The sequence below is a fragment of the Rhincodon typus genome, chromosome 16, assembly GCF_021869965.1.
Source record: "Rhincodon typus isolate 14 chromosome 16, sRhiTyp1.1, whole genome shotgun sequence".
NCBI lineage: Eukaryota > Metazoa > Chordata > Chondrichthyes > Orectolobiformes > Rhincodontidae > Rhincodon > Rhincodon typus.
This window is the reverse complement of record NC_063347.1, coordinates 40,217,079-40,244,138: the sequence shown is the minus strand read 5'-3', so window position 1 is coordinate 40,244,138 and position 27,060 is coordinate 40,217,079. Positions and strand designations below refer to the sequence as shown.

The window sequence follows — 27,060 nt, the reverse complement described above, 5'->3', positions numbered from 1 at the left end:
GGACAGCTTTCACTAACATAACTTTAGTATTGCTTAAAAAGGACACATATTGACCAAGGACCTCATTATTTTGCCACCATCCAGCCCCAGTCGGTAACTGCCTCACCTCCAGAATGCTAGGGACCAATGCCAAGAGTCTCTGCTGTGGCCTCCTGCTGGTTGTTTTCTTACACAAGGGTTAATAAGGCAGACAAGATAGCAAGCTTTATAAGCAGGGGCACAGGATTTAAAAGAATGAAAGCGTTTACAAATACTGCATTAATTTGGAGTTTTGCTTCAAGTCTGGGCACCACATTTTATGAGCACGATGAAGGTATTAGGAAGTGTGCAGAAAAAGATTTGCATGAATAGTTCAGAAATAATTGATTTCAGTTACATGGATAGATTGGAGACTTTAGACAGTTCTCCTTTGAGAAGGTTGAAAGATTTGATAGAGTTTTCATAACCTTGTGGAGTCTGGAGAGGAGAAATGATAATTCACTGATGTAAAGGTGAAGAACCAGAGATTATTGTTTCATGACAAGTGACAGAAGAACCAAAGGTGACATGAATCATAGAATTTCTTCAGCGTAGGTAGAAACATTAGGCCTATAGAGTCTGCACTAACCCTCTGAAGGGCATTGCATAACCCCATCCCCATATATCCATATTTACCACAGCTAATTCAAGTGGCCCACACATCCCTGGACACTATGGGCAATTTAGCATGGCCAATCCACTTTATTTGCACATCTTTGGACTGTGGGAGGAAACCGGAGCACCTAGCAGAAACCCACACAGACGCGGGGAGAACATGCAAACTTCACACAGACAGGTGCCCGAGGCTGGAATTGAACGCAGGTGCCTGGTGCTGTGAAGCAACAATGCTAACCACTGAGCCACTGTGGCACCTCCAGAAACATCTTTATGCATAACAAACATTTTTACGCATTGAGCGGTTAAAAATGGAATACATTGCCTGAAAATATAGTGAAGGTAGATTTAATCTTGACTTTTAATACAGAAGGAAATAATTATCTGAATGAAAGAATTTGCAGGCTTCTGGGGAATGGGTTGGGGATCAGCTGACGTGTTCCTGCCAGCCGGCATAGGCACAATGAGCCAAATTACCTCTTTCTACGCTGTGACTATTCTGTTATTAATTTTCCAACACCCTACTATCTAGATTGGGAAGCCAACCGTTTTCTGTAACCCTGAGTCTCTGGCATTTACAGGCATATGCATAGGTGATAGAAAGGGCAGATACTTTTAACTAAGTAGCCAGGTGTTAAAATCTCTGCAGGGAAACCAAAGGCCAAATTTACTGAACCAGTCCCAAATGAGGAAATGGCCAACAAAATTTCACTATCTGTAGCAGTTACTTTAATTTCCTTTTGTTCTGGTTCATGTTAAACAAGAACTAACAGGCAAATAATACACAAACAGAAAAGGTAAATTTCACTTTAGATTGAAGCATCAACAAAGATACATTGTGTAGGATTACAGGGACCGCATCACTTGACCCACAAATGTGCATTATGTAGCATCACAATTCCACAAGATACTGTTCTTTCTTCACACAGGGTAGGTCATGCGTCATACCCTGCAACAGCATTCACCTTTCAGTTTTAAAGGTCTGATTATTGTCAACAAGACACTGTCTCCCTCTGGTCATGGCTGTTCTGATGGTATTGCCTCTTTTTCATCTGGAAAAACATTCAGCTCTGAAGCATTTTGTACTCCATTCTAGGTTTTAGATACTTTCAACCACCTTGTACAGTACAACTCCAAGAACTCCTGCCTATTTCAATATCAAATGGAAGAATGGCCTCTCCCTGAAAAAAACATTTCTTTCTTCTCACAAGAATTCTGTTTCCCCTTTCAGTTTCTGTCTGCTTTCTGTTTATGTCTGCATGCATGTTCAGATTGCTTTTACCCTCCAGCTCCTCTGCTTGTAACCCTTTCTTGCATATGCAGCCCTACTTCGTGCTTACCGGTCATATCACTTCTTTACCAACTTCATTCCTGTCGACATAGCTTCCTGGTCAAGGGTTACTCGGTCACATAGTCCAATATCTCGTTGAAGAAAATTACAATTGAACCCTTATAATTGAAGTGAACTCTTAAACATTCTTTGCAAACATTCTCAAAAGCAATTAGATTCCACATAACTTTCAAAGAAATTACAAGATTTCCACAATTTATCATTTCTAGGTCAAAAAGAACAGTAACCTGTCACATTAGGCTATTTATAAATATGATGCTCATGTGCTAAGAAATTGCAGTTTGGTTATTAGGTGATGCAGTCAAATACAAAGACTACTTTCTGCATTTGTATTAATTTATGGGGTATACTCATATGGAAACAGAATTAGAAGAATGAATATTCTCAGTAATTATTAACCATCTATTAACATTGAAGCCACAACACACAAGGAAAGCATAAATGCCTTAACACCACAGTACTTAAAATGGTGCATGTCAATAGGCATGGGTTAGCAACAAAAATTTCTTTACCCCAAACTAACTGATACACTTCTATACACAAAAAAACCATCAGCCTAAACACAACTTCCACAGACTGGTGAGGTCACTGCTAATGCCAGTTAGCTAATTTTTCATACATAAGCAGAAAGCTGAAAAATTTTAAGCAGACAGCTACAACCTATTTTATTGCATCTCAGAGTTCAATCTCTAACTTAAATTTACTAGCTCACGAGGTTCATACAAAAGCATTCATAACATATTTCCCTACATAGCAGCTCCTGAATGAATGCAGCTTTTAGTTAGAGATCACACATTCATTTGTAAGGAATTCATTAGCAAGGTGATTTCAAATTTTCTTGGCTTCCACTTAACTGAGTACTTTTTCAGCCTTAAAATTGTTCTCCCTCTGTGGCAGCCTCCCTCTCCCCCAGCCTTACAGTTTCTTTCTGCCCTGCCTCCCTCTTCAAGTCTCCTTTTTTCCTCCAGCTACAACTGTTCGAGCCTTCTCGACACTACTTGGCCCTCTTTTTGTGCACTCACCCTCCAAAGCAGACACCCATCCCCACCAATCCTTGCAGACAGAACTCCTGATACCTCCTTAGCGTTGGTTCCCTAGCAGTAGGTCTCATCTCCCCTTCCCCCAAAACCTCTTAGCCTTGGTTCCACAGCAAATGGCTTCCTAGCAAAAGTCATTCCACTCTCCACATCCAACCAACAAATGTAGCAAAAGGCTTCCCCAATTTATTAATTCACTTTCTTTACTAGCTCACTCACTGTCTCTTCTTGCTGATTTATCCTGCTTGCCTTTCTGTCAATCATAGAATACAAAGTTCATAGCATCTCTACAGTATGGAAGCAGGCCATTCAACCCATTGGGTCCACACCCATTCCCCCCTACCGTATCCCTGTAACCCTGCATTTTCCATGGCTAATCCATCTAGCCTAAACATCCCTGGACACTACGGGCAATTTAGCACGGCCAATCCAACTAACCTGTAAATCTTTGGACTGTGGGAGAAAACCAGAGCACCTGGACAAAACCCACACAGACATGGGGAGAACGTGCAAACTATCCACAGTCGCCCAAGTGTGGAATTGAACCCAGGTCCCTGGCACTGTGAGGCAGCAGTACTAACCACCATGCCACTGTAGGCAATTGTTTCTCTGTAGTACGCACAAGTGACGTTATCAGCAGCACATACTTGTGATAGAGAAGCAACTTCTGAGAGATTCTGTTCATTACACCTGGAGCAACTTAAGTGGTCACCCTCGGTGTTTAATTTTACTGGGTGTTTTGGAGATTTCAAGGGGAATTCATCCACTTCCCCTGTGTATTTTAAACTGAACTGACACATAGGTAGAAATTTAATTTACGTAACTGTAAATATGGAAATCAGAAAAATTGCCATCCTCATAACTGAAAGTCTTAATCCATCACAATGTCTGATTGCACAAAAATAGAAATGAACACCAGAAGAGAAAGACAATATTTTTGATGCCCTTTATTTAAATGTGTTGGTAACTATGTTATTCATCGATTTCTATACATTAAGAATGTAAATTTTTTGGCAAAAAGTAAAAAGTTTGAAACTTATAAACTAACCACAGGTACTATTCCATCAAATGTACTTACAAATATATTTACAAAAGTAACAATCAGGAGTTGCAGTTTCAGGATCAATAAATGTTGTCACAATATATTGTATATAATTTATGTAACAAGAGAATCTCAGAGAATAGTCTCTGAACCTGGAGTCTATATAGAGGTGCTGAAGCTATAAAGAAGCCTTTCAAACTCTTCTTCAGAAATGGCAACTCACACCTTTATTTACTGTGCTTTTTACCCTATTTTGTGCAATTTGAAACTAACACATATTTAATAATTTTTAGACTTACTACAGAAGTTAATTCCAGATGAAAACCACATGGTAGAAAGAGATATTCTGGATAGTAATGTTCTAATTAATTCTACAGAAGTTATCATTTGTACTATCGCACCGGTTTCTGACACTATGGAGGGATTCCAGGAAAATAGTATTCAAGTGCTTCGTTTCTTAATCCACAAGCAACAAATTTGTAAAACAAAAAAGGTTTGCATTCTTCACATACTGTACTTTCTCCATGACACAAAAGTACAGACAAACATTAAACAATATTTTGGGAAAATGTTGATCTGTTTTAATTTAGTAATAAAATGTTATGTGACTGACTGTTCACTCAGAGGTAAATAAATACAAAGAGCCAGAAACATTAAGTAATGTTTTATAACATGTTTTGTTGCTGTGGCTTAGGCCCAAGTGGCTTAAAGCTGAGTACCATCACATTTGCATTTCTCAGGTATATCACTACTTAAAATTCATAGGGTCCTTTGCATGGCACAATAATTGTGGCAGAAATATGAAAATGAGCCAAAATATAGAGAAGATACATAACTACCAGTAGTGTATTTAAAAAAAATGTTCATGGATATGGAGATAACTGGTAAGGTCAGCTCATCTATTAATCACCTAATTACTGGTGAGGTGGTGGTGATGATATGACTCTTGGACAACTTAACTCCACATGGTCTAGGGATGTCAGGGAGGGAGTTCCAGTATTTTATTCTAGCAACAATGAAAGAAGAGTAATATTTTTCAAGTCAAGATATTATGCGCATTGGAAGGGAACTTAGAGGCATTGATGTTTCCATGTGCCTTCTGTCCTTGTTCTTCCAGGTGGTTAACATCATGATTTAGCTTGGCTGGTTTGCAATGCAGGGTGATGCCAATAGTGTGGGTTCAATTCCCACACTGGCTGAGGTTAGAATAAAGGATTCTATTTCTCAACCTCTTCCCTCACCTGAGACACAGCGACCCTCAGGTTAAACCAAAAGGAGCAGAGAACAGTCCTGTGGTCTGGTGACAGTATGGCAATTTTACTTTTAAAAATTTGGGTTTGAAACATGCTCTCAAATGACTCTTGAGAGCTCTTGCAGTGCATCTCACAGATGATACCAATGACAACTCAGGTGACATGTCACTCTGTTGGTAGGAGTGAATTTTAAGGTGGTGGATGTGGGCTGCTTTGTCCTGAACACAATTAGGTTTCTAGGGTACTGTTGGAGCTTTGGGCATCCAAGCAAGTGTAAACTATTTCAGCACATTCCTGACTTATGCATCGATGTCGGACCTCTTCTTTGGAGCTGGAAAAATGATCATTCACTTATAATTCCTAACTTCTGGCCTGCTCTTGTGGTGTCAGTATTTTTGTTTTGACAGCTTCAGTTACATTTCTAGTGAATTGTAACCCTCAGCATGTTATTTCTGATTGATGGGTAGTTCTGTGATAGTGCTGAATAGCAACAGGAAATGCTAACATTCTCTTAATGGAAATGGTCATTTGTCTGGTACCTTTGTAGTGTGAACACTGCTTGCAACTTATCAGCCCAGTATTATCCAATTCTTGTCAAATATGGGTAAGGACTGCCTCCTTCTCTGAGGAGTTGCCAATGGAACTGAACATTTATCACCAGTAAGCATCGCTACTCTGACCTTATGACAGACGGAAGTTAGCAATGAAGTATCTGGAGATGTTTGGAAAGCTCCAAGAGTGATATCCTGCAGCTGAGATGATTGGCCTCCAACAACCAAAATCAGCTTTATTTTATGGTGGAATTTTATTAGCCACATATAAAGCTGGTCATTACAATGAATAAGTAATGATGGTAAAGTGGTTAGATTTCCTCACGGGATAAAATACATCAACTATAACCAATAATTGTGCATCTTCTATTATAGTAAGGCCAGGATTAAAATGGAACAAAAGGCCTGTGATTTACATTCTAGTGGACCACACACAAAGCATGCTGCATTTGGCAGCAAATGAATATCACATTACAGTACCAATTAGCTCATTAAAAGGCAGTATTTTAAGCTACTTTTTTCAAGAAATACAGGTTTTATAATTTGTTAACAGCTAAAACAACAGTCTCCCATCTATCAAGTGCATCTTTTATTTCAAATCACATCTCCATAAGTGCATGGCTGTTGTGCTTATCTTTCATTATTTTACCTATTTTTCTCCACTTGCTGTTTTGAAAAGATTTAACAAGAATTATTGCTTTCAACGTAACAGTATAGTATTGCATACTTTTCTTCTGTCCCAGGATTTTGGCAGAACAAGGCTGTGTAGTCAATTCCCTTCGGATTAAACTTAAAAGCAGTCTCTTGAGGTTAGTTACACAGAAGGGTGGCACAATGTCAATAAAACTTTGAATCATATCATCAAAGGAACTGGAAGCTCTCATTCTGAATTCAAGCAGCAAGCAAAGTCGTATATACTTGTACACAGGCCAAACCCTCACGTATTACACCCTTCAGTCAGTGCATATCCAAAAGACTTAGCAATCGATTTTAAGGCACTTCATACTGAATTCATCATGTTTTGCTGCCACATACAGTGCATTGTAAATTTAAAACGTATTTAAATATTCTTCACTTCATCACAGCTTTCACACAACTAATGGTATGAGTGTAAAACAATTACCTAGGCACAGTTTAATGCAAGTACAGCTACTGAAATTGCATAGATCCACAACAAAGTAGATGATGTAGCATCATATTTCTACTCTTACAACACTGTTGTAGTTAAAATAGGGTTATTCCAATCATTGTGATGATCAGTTGATTGATTCACTCTGACAAAATGCTAGTCGTTTCTTGATCACCACTATAAATCTGTTGTGGCAGGGGTGAGTGGAGTACATCACGATACACAACGGTAAATAATTATTCTCACCAAACATTTCCGTTCATTATAATATGTGCTACAAGTTATACAACCGTAAAATTGTGAATGAGAACAAGGAATTGATAGTAGGGCACACAATTGATCTTGTTCAAGACTAAGGTTATCTCCACCTATTTCAGGCATAAAATCCTGTGAATTAAAATTAATTTTCATTCACAGAACAAACTGTGTGTGTCACATCTTAATTCCCTCCTCATGCTCACGTCACAATGCAACACACTTTATCTTTTCTGCTTCCTTCACTATGATGATCACAGCTAATGAATACCCTGAACTGGCCATCACCTTGACAGACATCTTCAAACAATCAGAAAGATTATCCAAATAACCTCATCAAGAGCAAGTACATTATCAAGTAATGATCTCATAAGCAGAAAGCCGTTTTCTTTTTTAGCATGCTGCAGTGCTGAGGGACTCAACATGTAGATCTACTACCAAAAGAGGTATCATTAGACAATAAAAAGGTAGAGTTCCAACTACACACAGCACATTTTCTTCTAATAGTTACACTCTTACTGTTTAAAAAATAAAATAAATAGCACATCATGTTAGCTCCTAAAGCATCACTTTAAATATACTGTACTACAATCATGTTTTCTGAACAAGTAATGCTCTCATTTTCAAAGTTAATTTAAAAACATGTCTAAATAAGTCTGGGTTTAGAAATACAAAATATGCAGACACTTCACTAAAAACGTCTTGTCCTGACTTCCTCAAGTGTCTGTGACCAATGCAACAAACTCTCCACTAAAAACATACTGAAAAAATATTAAGTATTGCCCTACTGAATGCCAGTACCCTTCAGTGTGTGCACATTCATACAACTACTTACTCAAACAAAAAAAAATAAAAATCTGAAAGGACCAGCATGAAAACAAATCAATGAGTACAAGTCATGCAAAATCAAAACTTGCTGTAAAAATGAATTAAAACATATGTAAATGTTAAGAAACAGATGATAGAAAATATTTGCCCAATTTAAAAGGTACATTGATTTTTTTGTTCTCTTACATTTACTTCAAGGCCTTGAGTGACTTCAGAATAAAATAAACCATCTACATTCCTGATCAGCTTCTGTCTTCTATTATCTGGGTATCATCATTGCCTTCTCCATTTATCTGGCAGTGTAACAGTTCCCTGCCTTTCCACAGACAGATACAATTCTGTTTTTCCAATGCTTCTATTTATTTCTATTTACTCTGCTGACTTAAAATCTTTATCAGACTGATAAATAAGTCTACAATTGCAACACAAGATCTTTTTAAGCTAAATTTAAAAAATAAAAACACAAAGAGAACTTTAGGGAAAAATGAAGTATCAGATGGAGAGTTACAAAAAACACTTTGCTCGCTAACACCCATTTTCACTATCTTCCACACTCATGCTGCTTCGCCGACTGCTTGTCTTTGAAGCACCAGGTGATACAGATGACAGGAGTGGGTCAGTAGCTTCCCCAGGGGAGAGGGTATCGTCCATCAGACTATCATCCAACTGTGTACCCATTTTTGTAGGAGCATTGTAGGTACCAGCATGTCCAAGGTTATCATTGAAGGCGAGAGTTCCATCAGACAGATTCAGTGTAGTGGTAGCAGTAGTGTGAGAAAGGTCTGAGTGGTGTTGTAAGCTGTCGCCGTGGCACTCATCAGTTACTGGCTCTAGTTTAATATTCTGTCCAGTAATATCAGGTGAGCAGACGCCAGAAGGGTTAACCAGTGGCAATCCATGTGCACGGGCTTGCATTTCGAGTTCCTGAGAGTTAAACATAATAATAAAGTTCAAATATTCACAGATTCTGTTGAAATATAATTGTTTTCCTAACTCAATGTGCCCCTTAAATTATAGATTAAAACTCATTTCCCAGATTCCTTGAATTTGAACGTCATTATAAAAATTATTTAACTAATTCTTATTAACAGTGATCAATATCTCATCTTGCGGTAGTGTGGTCAGTGCTAGACCGCATAGCCAGTTCAACTGTGAGTTCACCTCCCCCGAGTGCTGAACTTTCTGAGGCAAGGAAGTGAATACTAATACCCTAAAGACATGCCAAAAAATTATAGCACATGGAATTATCGGCTATATGGATGGCAGTATTTGAACAGCAAGAACCGAAGTGGCTTTTGGTAGTAAGAGTCATAGACACACAGCCGTCCAGCACAGAAATAGACCCTTTTGTCCAACCAGTCAATGCCAAACATAATCCAAAACTAAGCTAATCCCTCATGCCTGCTCCTGGCCCATATCCCTCCAAACCTTTCCTATGTGGTAATCCTCAACTGGAATCATGATCACTGGATTTACATAGGGACTTTTTTTTTTGGGAGGGCTGCTCATGTTTATTAGCCAAAGTCAGGAATTCAGATTTAAAATCTTGGGAGTAATGGAATGTTGGTGTACTTGTACACACCATTAGCATGATGCAAGTGGATAAGGTCTTAACAAAGAAACGCCAAATCTAGACCTACAGGTTGAAAACACAAAGGGGAAATGTTGAATGCATACAAGATCTTAGTTAGGCCAGAGTATTGTATAGTTTTAAGCACCCTATTAGATAAAGGACATAAAATCAATGGAGAGGTTGCAGCACAATATCATTTTGGTATACAACTGTGAGGGTTTACATTTATGAAAAGAGATTTATGAGAAGCTGAATCCCTTATAAATATTGTTGTGAAAGTTAGAGTGACCTAATACAGGTCCTCATATTTATGAAAAATTATGATAAGGAAATTAATGATAGATTATTTCCACTGTTTAGGTGAGATTGCAATAAGACAGCACAAATTAGAAAATAATTGTTTACAATGGGAGTACACTGAATGCGCAATTATCCGACACAAATAATTAATTAAACAAAGTGTGTACTTCTTTTTAGAGAATTAGAAAACATTTTGGCAAAGAGGAACAGCTAAAAGAGTAGGGACAAAAGCTTGCTGGACTGAATGGTCAGTTTCTGTACCTAAATATTCTATTTTTCAGCATTCAAATACATATTAACTGAATTGATTTGGTTAAATGGGAAACAGCCTGGGGAAGTAGAAGATCTCACTTTTCTTCATTGAGTTATGAAGCAGTGGAAAATAAATGGAGAAATGAATAAAGTATTAAGCTTGCTTAATGAACCTGTATCCTCAGTATTAAATGTCTGTTGGCATGTTCCAGTTTCTTTTGTCGTGACTCAAAGTCTTTTGCTCTGTGTTGCTCTTTTTGTAGCCTTCGAATGTAGTCTACAGACGCCTTCAGAATAGTGCCTTTGTTCCAGCGCATGTCCCTGTTAAAAAAAATTAAACCTTAGGCAAAAGATGCTCAAGGCTAATTTAGAGCACAGTAGAAGTTTGCTATCAGTAACCTTTAGTAGATTTTACTAACTGTAAACAACAAAACTGTCTTAAAGAATAAAAAAGCATAACCATGCTTTGGTGTAAAATATGTGTTTTCGCTTTTTCATAAAATACTGACCAATTACCATATTTAATTAAAATTCATTCAATTTCCCTAGATTCAAGTACGGACATGATGGATTAGAAGTTAGTAAATGTAACACTTCTATCAAGAAAGGAAGGAGAGAGAAAAGAAGAAACTAAAGGACATCAGACATCAGTTGTTATAAAATCTATTATTAAGGAAATCTTATTAAGGAAATCATCATTTTACCATATAGAGTTGACATGATTTGATGAAAACAAAATTGACAAATTTGACATTTATGAGGATGTAACTGGTAGGTTGGATAAAGCGAGGCAAGTAAAGGTATCATTCTTGGATTTCCAAAAGGTCTCAATAGGTGCCACACAAAAGGAAGCTCACAGAGTGGGGGATAATTTATCAGCCTGGATAGAGGTTTGGCAAAGAGACAGGAAGCAGATTTAGATATGCTAAATCAAGTTGGCAGACTGTAATATGTGCAATGCTGCCAAGAGCTGCCTAGGAGTGCAGCTAAATTCCTCCCTCCACGTATAATTTAGCAGCTAAATTTATTTCCGATGTTACTGAACATGGTTCATCTAGCAATAGTCTAAAAGATATTGATGTAACAAGAAAGAACCTGTCTTTGGCAAGAAAACAGTATTAAACAATCCCAAGCTCTGTCAAGTAGAGATGGTCTACAAATAAATTGATGTTCCAAGTAGAGGAATACTTCCAACATCACATGGATTCAGTGTTATAGGCTGCTTACGTAAGTTTCAAAATAAAAATAAGATCCTATAAAAAAGTTAGCAGACTTTAAATGACACAATTAGTTGAATGTTGGACAGAAAGCCAGAGGTTTGACTTCAGATTCTGGCAGAATTCATTTTTTTTTCCCCTTTTCGATAATATTGATGAATAGATTAAGTACAACATATTAAGAAAATGGAAGATTGCATTAGACATAAAAAGCTATAACAGTCCTCACCACATTGTTAGCAGTAAAGTTGATCAGGATTGTTAGATTTTGATTATACTACCAAACTGTAGGGTTCTACATTGGTTTGAAGTAACATTTTAGGATTTGCCTTAACACTTTTTTTAAAAAACAAGTCTAGATTCAATTTATGTTAGCAAGATAACTCGCAGGGCAGCTGCTTGTAAGCTTGGTTTTGATGATCTGAAGGTGTCAAAGAATATGGCTTTAATCAATTGAATCTGTTTTACTTATACAAAGTGTAATTCCATGTTTGCTTCTCAGTTATAAAGAAATAAGCAAAACATTTAAACTCAACAGTTTGAGTATGACAGCTATCTTTAAACAAGAACTATGTTTTTGAGCAGGTTTCAGTTTGGCACCTTGATTAATCAATTGTAACAATACAGCAAAATGTTTATATTATAAACAGACATCCTGATGTTCTGTTAGAAACATTTGTTCTTCATTTCTTTAGGGTTTTTGGGTATGTTGAGGCAAAATATTTATGATACTTGGTATGATGGATAAGGGGATGTTCTCTGAATCTATACGGATTCTTTATTTGTTCACACAATTGAAAAGTTAACTACTGGACCATAGGGAATAAGAGATGGACATCTGTTCTACCTACATGACCTCTTGTTACAAAGGTCAGCAGACACCAGAAAACTCTCATTTTAAGCCAATGAAAAGAGGTAACTTGAACCATTTCCTAATAAACAGCAAGAAACCCTCGGAATTAGGAATGAAAGTTTGGAATTCAGTTTCTTATGACACAGGTTACTGTAGCTTCTCTTGCATGATTTTTCTGAGTAACACAGTTTAACATAACGGTACTTGAAGAGCAGAAGAAAAGCCTAGCCTGTAGTGAAAATATTCAAAGAATCCTGACTGGAAGGATAAGAAATTTCCACATTGTCTTCATTACTATTCTGTTAAGGATTTATAAAATTGATTCATAAATTCTACTCAAATCATTGATACTGTTTTTATTAGGTCAGGCACAATGAAAGTTTAGTTGTTGTAAATTAAGATTTTGGCATTAGAATTTGTAAGGGAGAGGGTTTTATATTGCAGAACTCCTGAACTCTTACAGGATTTCAGCATTTTATTTTTTAGAAACAAGTAACATTTTTTTAGAGTATTCCTTTTTTGGCGTAATCAGAAAACAGAAAAGTAAATTTTGAAGATTTGATGTAAAGACAGTTATGACAGTGATATCATTTATCTTGGCTGCATCTGTTACATACCTTGACTACCATTGATCAAGTGCAATTTACTTTGTTGTTGAAGTCAGCGCTGAGTCATTGAAGTGATGGTGAATATGACTAAGGTAACTGCACTTTCATGATGTTCAAATTAGTCAGTCAACACCTATTTTTGCCCAAAATACTGTGTGCACTTAGTGTAAGCACAACTTTGCAGTTTACAATAATGGAAGGGAAATGATAAATGCTTTTTTATCTGATCTTAGATGTGAATAATGAATATTGTGGGATCTGTGCTGTTTTTAACTGTTGATAACACAAATTGGCATCAGCATTTGATGGTTACAACACAGCCTTCAACATCCTCTTTAGATAGAGACAGAAAGGCTGTATTCATATGACATCTGCAGCATTAAAGATGGTAGAGCTGTAAAAATGCACAGCAGGGTATCTGCAGCTGAGCAAAGGAATCATGCTTAAAATTGCATCTATCACTTGTTTACTGCAAGCATAAATTGTGGATTGACTAATGTTGCTGATAAGCAATACAACTAGTCAGGAGTGAGATAAAAATAAATTCTGGGCTGTAGTTACTTTGGCAGAAACATATTAGTAAATATATTAGTTAGGACTTTGTCTATTTCTAATGAAAGTGCAGCCTAAATTGAGATAGGTGATCACTGTATTTTTGCTGGAAATTTTCACTTCACTTTCACCCTCTATTGTAAACATAATTGCATTGGTAATAAGATAAAGTCCCGCTGAACCTGCTTTCACAAGTAGACGATGGTGTGTTACAATTACCTTTTCTGGTAGTGTTTTTACACCTTCTAATAGGATTTACTTTAAATTTCAATCAAGATTTGTTATATAAAAAACAAGAAGTTAAACAGTCAATAAGGAAAATCCAATTATTTAGTGACAAAGCTGTGTCCTGCCCAAAAATTAATTATTTCATTTCAACAGAAAATATATCAGGAGGTGCAAAATAGATAGTGGTTTATAATTTTCAAGGGTGTCAAAAATAGCTATAAACAAATTCTAAAATGTAACTGAAGCTGTACTTACGGGTCATTGGACTTTGGGATTAACGTACCCAGTTCCTTTATACGATCATTAATGTTGAACCGCCTCCTTCTTTCAACTTGAAAAAAAAAGTAAAGAATCTCAGTCCAAGAAAAAAATTATTCCGAAAAAATGGGCCACTTTTTCCAGGGATTGGCAGTGTCATCTCTTGCCACTTCGGCCACTTCTCCACTATGAAAGAAGAGGGTTCTGCATTTCTGAGAGGAGATTCCGATTAGGGCTCCCTCAGAAATGCAGAGCCAAACTTCCATTCTGACAGTAGTTTCAGTAGCCTAGAGCTGTTAGAGGAAGACAAACCATGCCCCCTTTTCAGAGCAGTCAGCTTCTGTATTCTAAAATGTAAAGGTCCTCACAGCCACTTTAACAGCTACTGTCAAAGGTAATGTAATGAAGGTAAGTGTGATTTTCGAGTGTCACATGGACAAGGGAGGTAGTGTGCCAAGTAGGTACCATGCCAGGTAAGCAGGGTGCCAGCTGGGGAAGGGGTAGGGTGCGTGGGGGTGGGGGTGGGTCGGTACTGGTGGTCAGTCTGGCGGCAGAGGTTAGGTCAGATCTGAGGGCGAGGTTGGTGAGTGCCTATTGGGGGTTGGGAGAGCAATGTTGGAGTCGATTCCGAGGTGAGATTGTCATATCTTGGAAATGTCAAGTCTGGACGGCATAAGTGGTCTGGGGGAATATAGCTGGGCATGTATGAAGTCTGTTTAATATTTACTCAGGAGTTACCATATGTACTTAATAGTCTAACATTTTACTTAATTTCATCAAATCTCCAATTTTTCTGGAGACTTTCAGAGAATTCCAGCCATAGAGGAATTGCCCAGAAGGAAATTCAATTCCTTCAGCAATTCCTTCAGTCTGCTACGATGAGATTTCCTCAGGGTCCCCAAGTGGACTCCCACCAATGTTGGAATAATGATTGTTTAGCCGTCAGAAAATTGGCCTCAATAAATGTGACCATTTTGGGATATAACATTGGACTGGCAATGCCCAATATCAATAGTGAGACGTAGGCTTAATCCCTACACTGCACAGTTCATGTTATCTATTAAGTTGCCTCAAGGAAAAGTCAAATAGATCTCCTTGAAAAAACCCACTGCCATGAGGGAGTAAAATGAAATGCTCAAATCCTTACTTTTCCTAAAAAAAATTGAGCTTTCTTAAATTGGATACGTAACAATGTATGACTATTTTACAATGTAATTAATGATAAGAAAATAATAGAATAAACATACTCAAGTTATGATTGTCCTTCTTCTGCCTCTCCTTGGCTAGTGCTCTGGCTTCAGCTTCTGAAAATAAAAATTTCAAGTTAAGAACAGAACTGACGACCTGTGCAGGGGGTAACCACTGCCTTTTGTTCTAAATCATAGCGGTTCAATTCACACCAGTATAAAAACATCAAATAATTTGAATGACACAATAAAATATATTTTTTAAACTTAAAAAATATTGCCACTGAGTTAAAATGTTATCAGCAGTGTTTCCTGATCACACACAAACAATAATGGCTGTTGACGTGTTGAATGATTGAAATAAATTCTGGGTATCAGAACTTGCCTGGTAATAGAGCATTATGCATTTTCATAGAGGGACTTTTAAAATGGAGTTCCATGCCTGCAACCATTGATTCTGTGAATTATATAGAAAACAATTTATACTACAAATAACATTTTGCTATTTAAAAAATATAGGGCTATTTTAGCAATCAATAGTGACTGTAACAGTGAAATGGGCCCCTACAGTAACATGATTAACGAGCACTGTTACCAATTCCCTGATGTGGTTAACACTCATTAACTTGTAATCACAAATGATTTTTTCTACGAATAAGTCGTAGAGTAATGTCAAATTCCACAACTATGAATCTTCTTTTTAAGGTAATTTTTAGCACGATATTAAGTTGTATAATTGTCCTAACCTTTCGTAAGGTGAAACTGTTACAGGTAAAGGAACTGAGGAAACATTGCTGTTTTTCTGATCCCTGGATCAACCCTTCATTTATAAAGATGAAAATGATCTTAAAAGGTACATTTAAAACAAAAGTAGACTAAATTGGACAGTTCAATAAAACAAGTCCTGAGATATGAAGTAGAATTAACCCAAATCCAGTGACTACGCTGAAGACAGAATGCCAGATTTGTGTTACCTGCTCATCTCAAATGATCTCAGCATCTAGCCAGTGTTAACTAGAGTATTCATATCTCACTTCACCCCCCCCCCCCCCGCCCCCACCTCTCCCATGCCCTCCCCATGGCTGACACATTCCTATGATGTGAGTGGCAAGCACAACTGAGAGCCGGACTGCACCATTTAAAAGGATTGTGCAAGAGGCTGGTGCAAGAGGCTGACTAAAAGTCATAGACTAAGAAAATCTGTCCTGGGAAAAAGTGACTATTGGTTTAAAAAAAAAGGGGGCAAGAGCAAGCTCTGAGGTTTTTCCAAGACTGCACTGGAGATCTTGGGAAGGGAGATGGAAAAGCAGGGAGATGTGCTGTGTTTTAGGGCTATGGATGGGGTGGGGTGAGAGGAGTTTGGAGTGGTGAAAAGAAATGCTCCAAGTAAACTTTCAGAAAGCAATAGGACCAGACAGTCACACAGGTTAATACCAAGAGTCAAGCCTGATGGACGATGATGCAGTGCCAGAAGTACTTTAATAATCTCAACGTCAGTGAATACATCTTCAAATGGCATATCCTATCAACTGCACTAGTGGACACCACTCAAGTCGCCAAACACGTCAATTACAACTCATGACTAACAATCATACGCTTCTACTCAATGTCACATACATAGTACTTCTGCAAGATTCAGACCACATCATAAAGTTTGCACACATTGCCAAATATTCAACCACGATAACCACATCAATTAAACTCACTGAACAGCACACACTGGCATATTTCCTCATTCTTGTCAGTGGTTCACGACTGGAGACAGAGGGGTCTGCTGTCTTGAACCCAAGGGTGAGGATGATGCTAGCCATTTTTGTGATGCACATTATTAAGACATTGCCAAAAGCTGGATTGAAACCTTTGAAGATGATGGCATCCTCCTACCTAATACTTCTTGTTACAATCCACTTTCACGGGATATCTCTCTCTGTGATTAAAAACTGTAGTCAGTGAATAAGTATATGGCTCTTACTTCTTAGTTACCACACCACAACCTTGCTCTGGCACCATTTTCCTTTCAGATATCCACAATGTCCAGGCCAGGGTGAAAAAGAAACAAGAAGATTATTAAGACATAACCCCATCATTATATTGTATTCTCAGCACCAAACCAGACACCGACACTGCACAAATCTGAAGTGAAATATCAGTGGTGCGATCTGCAAATGGTGAGACACCAGGCACGAAAAGGCCACAGAGCAGGAGGAAATAAGAGTGAACATGCCAGATCACTGGAGAAAGTAACTTCATCAAGGTTCTACTGAAGAGGACTCAGATGTGCACTTCCCTGGGGCACAGCAGTTATATTACTGTACAAGTGACTGAGAGGCATGGAATTAAAGACATGAGTTCAAATCTGGGGGATTGGGAAAAATCTGGGCAACTGGGGATTTTTAATTAATTAATTTAATCAATTACATAAATTTGTAATAAAAAGCTAGCCTTGGAAATGCTGACTACAAAATTACCAAATTGTTGTGAAAGTGTCTAATTTCATGATTCATATCTTGGTGGTAACTATTGGAAAGTAATATGGGACCATTGGGGAATGGGGACGGGTACTTGTCGGTATTACAAACAGATAAGTCTTTTGTGGACAGCCCAGCCAGAAAGCAGCTGGTGGAGCGTGGTACCACCCTTAATTCTCCTCAACTGCTTGCTGTACTGCTGAGGGTATGGTTGTCTCCTCGCGACTAGAGGTTGTGCAGCATGCAGAAAACCAGTGCATGACCTGACACCTACACTGTTGGGTATTGCAGAATGTCTCCAAAATGGTGCAGAAAGCATAGCATGGTTTCAATTAATCAATGGTTTGCTCCATCATATTTCATATTGCAGCAAGTCTTCTTGTACACATGCTGCATGTGTGCAGAACTCAAGATGTTCTGGCTACTACCAGCGTATCAAGCAATGACCTGCATGATTCATTGCCAATAGTCACACCAACTGGATAGTAAAAGAATGGTACAGGATAGATTTGACATACAGTGCCCACAAAGCAGTGTCTTGTGGTAAATGGCATCTGCAATACTAGGAATTCTGTGATCTTGGTGAAGCTGGTGCTTGCTGTGTCTACATATCTCCAACGTTACAAAGGTGTGCTGGTAACGCACATTAAATTGCGATTTCGCCAGCTGTTTCTGTCCATTGGACTTCTTCAAAAAGGCAGTTTTTAAGCGAACCAAAGAAAATCAACTGAGATCTAAAATGGCAAAACTAACTTGTGTTACGTGTTGTCACAAAACATCTTCTTGGGATCGAGACAGAGGTCTTGACAGAGACAATGACACCCTCCTCTTACATCAAGATGGAGAATTGATCATTCAAGAAGTTACTGGTGGAATATTTAAAAATAAAATTACCTCATCTATGAAACAATGGCTAAATGGAAGCCAGATAGACATGAGCTTGTCCTCTATGTTCTTCAGAATATAGAACTGACTTGGAGAGAGATCATGAGATACAACCTTTTGTGTGAGTGTTTGAATTTGGATTTAAGCAGACAAGACCAGCCACCAAGGGAGCACTTCTTTGAAGAAAGCTGTGAACTTTATTTGTGGTCTGAAAACCAGCCTGATCAAACTCTTTGCTGCAAACAGAGAATTGCAAAGCAAGGTTTCAATCTAGCAACAGTGATTCCAGGAGATGAGGATCCATCAGTCACTACTGCAAAGTAACTGCTTCACTGAGAACCAAAATGTTCGGATCAGGGAACTATTATTGACTTTACTCTACCTTTTACTTGGCCAAAATAAAATGTGAGTGCTCTGTATTTTTCAGCACGCTTGGGGTTTGAGTTTATGTTTTCCTGCATTAGTAACTGTATATTTTTAACATTTTTAATACTTTAGCCTGAAAGGGTCTTAGCAATAAAACTAACTCCTTACATTCAGGTTTATTTCAAGTATACCTGTCTAGCTTATTTTCTGCAAGATGCCATGCAGATGAGCACATTCTGAATCATCAACCCAGCAGATATTTAAAAGTTCAATAACCTATTGCAGTCAAGTACGGAGTGGGAGCAAAGGAAACCTGGTCATAACACTGGCAAGAGGAAGCAAAACATAGTTAGGGCATTTTGTAAATGACATCCCTCTCAAAAGTGAACAACAAACTTGAGATGTTAAAACATCATCTGGAAGGCCCAGGCCCATAACAGTTCAAGGCCAAGGCCACCTTCATAGCCATTGATAATGCAGTCCCTGCGCTCTCCTGTGGTTGCAATGTTAGCTACCAGTATATAGCAAATTTCAGTGAGCAAGTCATTTCTGAAGGACAGGCATCACATTGTACGTCAGAGAAGAACACACAGAGTGAACACCCTGCTGAAAGTCTTTCTCACCCTCATCCTTCTCAATATCCTAGCACTCTGTTCATCTGTTTATTTTCCAACTGAATATTCCCTTTGAACAAGAATGATAACCACTGGTTTATGCAGAAACCTTCAAGTCAGCCAGAAGTCCCAAAGCACCTCCACACCAGTGGAAACAACAAAAGAAAACAGCGAACTCATGTAGAATCCTAGCAAAGGCCAGAAGAAATCAACCAGCACCCAATCTGCAAGTAGTTGCTAAACCCTTTAAACAGTGCTGGTGGGATGTGCTCCATGCTGCTGAACCTGAAGTCAGCTGTACATAATTTTAAAAGGATGCTGGCTCTGAAATGGCACTGTGGGCATTAAAGTTATGTCAGACATTAAAGTCACAACTATCCTTGCCCTGCATACCTCTACTGAATGTTCATTGTATGTATGGTAGGACAAGTACCAGTATGGTCTCCAATACAACTCATCCTATAACTGTGCATAATGCGGTAAATACTGTTTTGGAGCTCTCAGAGTATTCACACCTAAAAGGTTGTGACCATTGAGTCCAATTTCTCACCCAAAGTCTGTAGAAGTTCTGACAGACTTTAAATTGATACATAACTATCATAACCTGCAATGTGCAGATGACTTTAATTTGAACAAGTACATAATTTATTATGTTTGAAGAGAATGGAATTTTTTCATTGAAATGCCAATTGGGATTAACAGATTTTCATTACAAGGACGCTAGGAAAACCTTGGATTATATTGTAGAGCTCCCGACTTCTTTTGGGGTATCCTTACCAAGTTTCCTTTTAAACCGCTCCGCCCACTGCCGATGCCGCTCCGTCCACCGCCAACGCCGACACAACTCCGCCCACCGCTGACGCCGATGCAACCCCGCCCACAGCCGATGCTGATGTCGCTCTGCCCACCGCCTCCACAGCCAGCAGCTCCAGAGGAGACAGCAACACTCAGCACTGCCGAGTCTTCACCATCCCCCCAGACCTCCCCCTTACTGAGGACGAACAGTCAGTCCTCAGTAAAGGGCTCACCTCTGTCCCCCTCCACCCACACATTAACGAATACCGGTCACGTTTGGACATTGAGCAGTTTTTCCGCTGCCTCTGCCTCCGTGCTTACTTCTTCAACCATGAACCTAACCCTCCCTCTACTGACCCCTTCTCCTGCCTACAACACACCCCCTCCTCCTGGACACCACCCCAAGGCCTCCTACCCTCCCGCGACCTCTTCATCTCCAACTGCCGTCGAGACATCAATCACCTCAACCTCTCCACCCCTCTCACCCACTCCAACCTCTCCCCCGCAGAACATGCAGCCCTCCGCTCCAATTCCAACCTCACCATAAAACCCGCGGACAAGGGAGGCGCAGTTGTAGTATGCCGCACTGACCTCTACATCGCCAAGGCCAGATGCCAGCTCTCCGACACCTCCTCCTACTGCCCCCTTGATCATGACCCCACCCCCGAGCACCAAACCATCATCTCCCAAACCATCCACAACCTCATCACCTCAGGTGACCTCCCACCCACGGCCTCCAACCTCATCGTTCCCCAACCCCGCACCGCCCGCTTCTATCTCCTTCCCAAAATCCACAAACCTGAATGCCCTGGTCGACCCATTGTCTCCGCCTGCTCCTCCACCTATCTTGAATCCATTTTCTCCCCCTTGGTCCAGGAACTCCCTGCCTACGTCTGTGACACCCACCCACCCACGACCTCCACCTCCTCCAGAACTTCCAATTCCCCGGTCCCCAACACCTCATCTTTACCATGGACATCCAGTCCCTATACACCTGCATTCCCCATACAGATGGCCTAAAGGCCCTCCGCTTCTTCCTGTCCCGCAGGCCCAACCAGTCCCTCTCCACTGACACCCTCATCCGCTTAGCCGAACTCGTCCCCACCCTCAACAACTTCGCTTTCAATTCCTCCCACTTCCTACAGACAAAGCGGGTGGCCATGAGTACCCGCATGGGCACCCGCATGGGCCCAAGCTACGCCTGCCTCTTTGTAGGTTACGTGGAACAATCCCTTTTCCGAACCTACACTGGCCCTAAACCCCACCTCTTCCTCCATTACATTGATGACTGTATCGGTGCCGCCTCGTGCTCCCACGAGGAGCTCGAACAGTTCATCCACTTCATCAACACCTTCCACCCCAACCTTAAGTTCACCAGGACCATCTCTAATACCTCTCTCACTTTCCTGGGACCTCTCTGTTTCCATCTTGGGCAACCACCTAGAAACCGACATCCATTTCAAGCCCACCGACTCCCACAGCTACCTAAATACACCTCCTCCCATCCACCTTCCTGCAAAAATGCCATCCCCTATTCCCAATTCCTTCGTCTCCGCCGCATCTGCTCCCAGGATAAGGCATTCCACTCTCGTACATCTCAGATGTCCTCGTTTTTCAAGGACCGTAACTTCCCCCCCTCAGTGGTCGAGAACACCCTCCACCGTGTCTCCCGCATTTCGCGCAACTAATCCCTCACACCCCATCCCCGCAATAACAACCAAAACAGAATCCCCCTCGTCCTCACGTACCACCCCACCAACCTCCGGATCCAACGCATCATCCTCCGACACTTCCGTCATCTGCAATTCGACCCCACCACCAAAGACATTTTTCCCTCCCTATCTGCTTTCCGGAAGGACCACTCTCTCTGTGACTCCCTTGTCCGCTCCACACTCCCCTCCAGCCCCACCACACCCGGCACTTTTCCCTGCAACCGCAGGAAGTGCTACATCTGCCCCCATACCTCCTCCCTCACCCCTATCCCAGGCCCCAAGAAGACTTTCCACATCAAGCAGATGTTCACCTGCACATCTGCTAATGTTATTTTGTCCTGGTTTCTTTTTTGGAGAAAGATTGAATGAGAGGCACCAAGCTAGTTACTGAAGACCAAGGGGTGTGTTTTTGGGATGTTACTATATTGGAACAGTTAATTTGTAATAGTTACTGTATCTAATATTCTGTTACATTTTTAATAGAGTTATGTTATGCTAAATTCATCTTTCTTTGGTTGCATTTTAACTACAGTGTTTAAATAAATTGTGTTTTGTTTAACGTCGAGTAGTTTAACCAGTTGCACTGCATCTGGAGCAGACACTTTACATTTGCCTTTAAGAAATAAGAAAAAGTTAGGGTCTCGGCTACCCTTCTCAAAATATTTTGAGGGACTTTTTCAGAAGGTTTGTAGCTCAGTTTGTGGATGAGGATGTAGGCTTGCTGGCCGAGCCAGTGTGTTTGATTGCAGATGTTTTGTCTGCAGTTACCTAGCAGGGTGACAAAACGTTTGCAATCAAACACATCGGCTTGGCGAGCAAGTCTACAACCTCATATTTTGAGGGAGTCTGGTCTGGTCCATAACAGAGTCAAAATAAATAAATCTTGTTTACAAGTAAATTTTAGGGAAACCTTTCCTCTGCTAATTAGAATTGCACATATGAAGCAATTGTATAAATATATACGCATGGTACTCAGTATGCAATGTGTCACTTAAAACAAAATCACAATTGTGTAGGGTGATGCAATTACCAGACGGCCCAAAGCACTTTGCAAGCAATTAGGTACTTCAGTGTTCAGAAATGAAGGAAATGCAGCAGCAAATTTGCAAACGGATAAACAGTAATCTATTCATTGTGATGTTGTTTTGGGGAGAGATATTGGCCAGGACAAAGGGGACAACTTCCCTCCCTTCTTTGAAATAGCTCCATGGGATCTTTCTTATCCAACTAAGAAGTTAAACTGGTCTTTGGTGTTACTCTTTGTGTGAAAGATGGTACTATTCAACGGTGCAGTATTCATGCAATAATGCACTGGAGTGTCAGTGTAGATTGTGGTATTCAAGTCTTGGAGTGGAACTTGAACAACCAACCATCTAACTCAGATAAGAGAGCTGTCAACTGAGCCACTAGGAAGTCATTTGGCTTAGCTTATTATTGCTCATTGCTATGTCAGGGATGTTCACAAAGGAGCATTTTGTTTCTTCACCAATGCCAAAAACTAATCTGCAAAACTTGACAAGAAATCTCAATGCCCAACATAACCTTGACAGATCTGCTGCAGTTTGTGACTTGCATGCTGCAATCAGAGACTACAAATAATCCCACAGGATATTCCCCCCACCCTAATTAAAAACAGATACATTTCCACATATTTTATTTGAGCGAAAGTGAAATAGCAAATATAGATAAGTTGCTAATTGTCAAAACTTAATATCCATCATGTTCTTGTGATTATGGAAACATCTGTTCCTTGCATGTATTCCGATGTCTTCAACATATGACTTAACCACACACAATTAAGGGCAGATTTTAACACTAGTGTAAAGCAGCCAGTGGCTGATAAAATGACCATTGTGACCAACCCCACACAACCCTGTAGGCTTACTGGGCAGGTGATAGGTACACCCACTGAAAACCCATTCTTCACAGGTCATGCTCTGATGACATCTGATGACTTCAATTTTAATGATTGCATTCAAACATTTTGTTTGATGGGTTTAAGAATAAACTATCTATGTTGAATGGACGAGTACGAGAAAAATGTATCTTTTGATATTCAAGACAGCTTTTCTCAGTTGAAGAAAAATTCAGAATGAATAGAACAAACATTAAATGCAGAGTGACCTTTTTGGAAAAAGGAAAACTTGCTTTGGAAGATAATGGCAAAAGCATATAGTTGGAAATTAATTGAGTGAAGACGATAATTCAGCAGGTACGAGTTATTAATGGAGAGATTGCAAACTGCATAGAATTTGCAAATTAGTTCATTATCTGAAAGCTTCAGAAAGCCATTCTCTGACAAAATAAACTGCACAGTGACACTTCTTTTGTCAGTAAATATACAAATTCAGAATTGGTAATTCCATTCACTAAGTTACTCTTCAATTGGTTTCAGTGGCAATTCAATACAAAACCTGTTTTCTAAAGCAGCCTCTGCTTTCTCTGGGGCCAATCTGAAGATCCTGTGAAGTGATCATTTTATTGTAGAATTACATATATCCTATTATAATATGGCTGCTTGAGCATTAATTGGCTATTATATATTGGATAAACTCCAGATTTATGCCAGAAGTACATTCAATGAAACATTCACAAGTGTCACTCATCCAGTTGGTTCAGTGCAGCATTGTGAGTACTGCACTTCTCTCCTGCATTTGCGCTGGGTGTAGGAGGGTGGGATGACAGAGGAAATGTCTGTCTGGCTAAATGTGATACTTAATTAAATTTCAAGAGGAGTGACTCAAAACTGCTGCACAGGTTCTTGAGAGAATGCATGAATTTGGGAAGCTGCTGTCAGAAGATCTTTAATTCTATGTCAACAAGCAGAATTGGAATTCAGCTTCAGGTATTATTAAGATGGCTCGTACTATTTAATGAATAGTGTTGTTCTTTCAATTTTAAATTAGTGACAAATAAACATCGATGAAATTCATTTTGTTCAGTGCACAGTATGATAACACTTGTTCTTACACAGAAGGGATAATATTTACCAACCATACAATTGTTAATTCATGAATATCAAGGTTTTCTTCAAAAGCATGTTCAAGAACACAATCTGTATTTGTATAGCACCTTGAATGGAGTTAAACATTCTTTGCAGAAGTATTACGAAACAAAAAAACTGGACACAGATGTAAATGTGCAGATAGTAGGATAGATAACTCATGTTTAATCAGACAGATAGATTTTTAAAAAGCACCTTAAACCAGAAGATCAAGATAAACAGATGAAGAGACTTAAGAAAGGCATTTCAGAACTTAGTGCCTAAACAACTTAGGTCATGGTCATTAATAGTGGGAGATGCGCACGAGGTTAGAACTGGAGTGTTGCAGAGATTTTAAAGGATTGTAGCGCTGGTGGCAAAGGCACAAGATGTTTGAAAAAAAAATCACTTTTTCAAATCAAAGCATTGTCAGACTGAGATCCAATGTATATTGGTGAACATGGAAATGCTGTTTTTACAGGACTTGCAGTAAATTAGGATATGGCAGAGTTTTGAAGTCATTGAAGTTGATGGGGGATGGAAGATGGAAGAGTGACTGGGGGAGCCTTGGAATGAGAGGTAATAAAAGTATTCATGAGGACATTCATCTGATGTTCAACTACTGAGTAATCGAATAGATAGAGAAATGGCATGACATCCATAATTTCAAATGTATATATCTATAATTCCCACGGAGCTAGTGCAAACTATTTGATGAATATTGAATGTAATACTTATCTGCCAAGGATAGGGTAGAAATGTTTAATCCCCTCATTTTCTTAGTCATTGTTTTCAACACCACATGGTTTAAAAACAAAATACTTACACAAATAATATCTTCTAATCTATGCTTGGTCATCAAATCACAGAAGCCCTACAGTGCAGACAGAGGCTATTCAGCCCATTGAATCCACACTGAGCCTCTGAAGAGCATCATACCCAGACCCAGAACCAATCCCTGTTACCCTGCATTTACCATTCCCAATTCACCTAACCTACTCATTTTGAACTGTGGGAAGAAACCAGACCACTCAGTGGAAACCCATGCATATAAAGACTGTCACCCGAGGCTGGAATCAAACGCATATCCCTGGCGTTGCATGTCAGCAGTGCTAACCGCTGAGCCACCATGCTGCCCCTAATTGTAGGGAGGCTTGAGAACTCACTTAGAGATACTGGAGAAATATTGAAATTGCCATGAGACCTTAGCTCACCCATGCTATTGATTTATCAGTAGTATTTGCTGGATACAGCATAGACACTTGTAAAACATTTTCTTCCATTTTTACCAAGACTCAAAGCTACACTTAAAATTACAATTTCTACTTGTCCAATGTGCTGTTCCTGTAAAATTATACCAACTAGTTATGTGTACTTAGAAAGAAAACTGGGCTCCACTGTACCTGTTAGTTCCCTTTTAATATTTGGTAGGTTTGCTGGACAGGAGTTGCTGATGGTAATGGCAGGAGCTGCCATTCCTGGATTATTGTAGACATCTAACATGTTTCCAGGCACAGGTAACTGAAATATAAAAGAATGACATGAGTTTTATACATCTATAACAATCACTCATTATTATGAGGGGCAAAATTAATTGGCATCTGGAAAAGTATCACCTAATAAATGAAAGTCGGTCAACTTTTGATTAAGGCAAATTGAGGACGTTTAACCTGGTCAAATACTTTGATGATGTAATGGAAAAATCTTGATGAGGGTAATGCAGTCAATTTGTACGTGGGCCTACAAAAGGTGTTTTACAAAGTGTCTCATAACAGATATTCAGCAAAATTAAAACACATGGGATTAAAAAGGGCAAGGGGGGGGGGGGTAGATAATTGGCTAATGGAAAAAAGGCAGAAAGCAGTGGTGAACAGTTCTTCTCAGACTGGAGAAGAAAATGTCAGGGTTCCTCCAGAGGTCGATATTAGAACCACTGCACATTACCATTTTTAATTACCTAAATCTTGAGCTTAGCAAGCTGCTGAGCTCTTCTTCCACTGCCATCAGCTCCACACCCATTTCTTTGTGCAGCACTCTTCACTTTCAAAAGACAACACTTCAAGCCATCTCACCTCCTTTCCCATAACCAGAAGGTAGCCACCTCCCTAGGCCTTTTATTGATTCTATATC

General features: G+C 39.4%; 1 protein-coding gene across 2 annotated transcripts in view; it reads right to left on the bottom strand.

Annotated features, from left to right (window-relative positions):
* Positions 1–3,972: 3,972 nt before the first annotated feature.
* Positions 3,973–27,060, bottom strand: part of mitfb (melanocyte inducing transcription factor b) — a 265,246-nt gene continuing 242,158 nt past the window's right edge. For both annotated transcript variants that reach the window (XM_048606508.1, XM_048606509.1), the window contains exons 6-11: positions 26,334–26,451; positions 15,493–15,564; positions 15,168–15,224; positions 13,918–13,993; positions 10,378–10,525; positions 3,973–9,003 (exon numbers count right to left, since the gene is read on the bottom strand). In XM_048606508.1, coding sequence (XP_048462465.1) covers positions 8,605–9,003; positions 10,378–10,525; positions 13,918–13,993; positions 15,168–15,224; positions 15,493–15,564; positions 26,334–26,451 — 870 coding nt within the window. In that variant the 3' untranslated portion in view covers positions 3,973–8,604. The remainder of the gene's footprint in view (positions 9,004–10,377; positions 10,526–13,917; positions 13,994–15,167; positions 15,225–15,492; positions 15,565–26,333; positions 26,452–27,060) is intronic.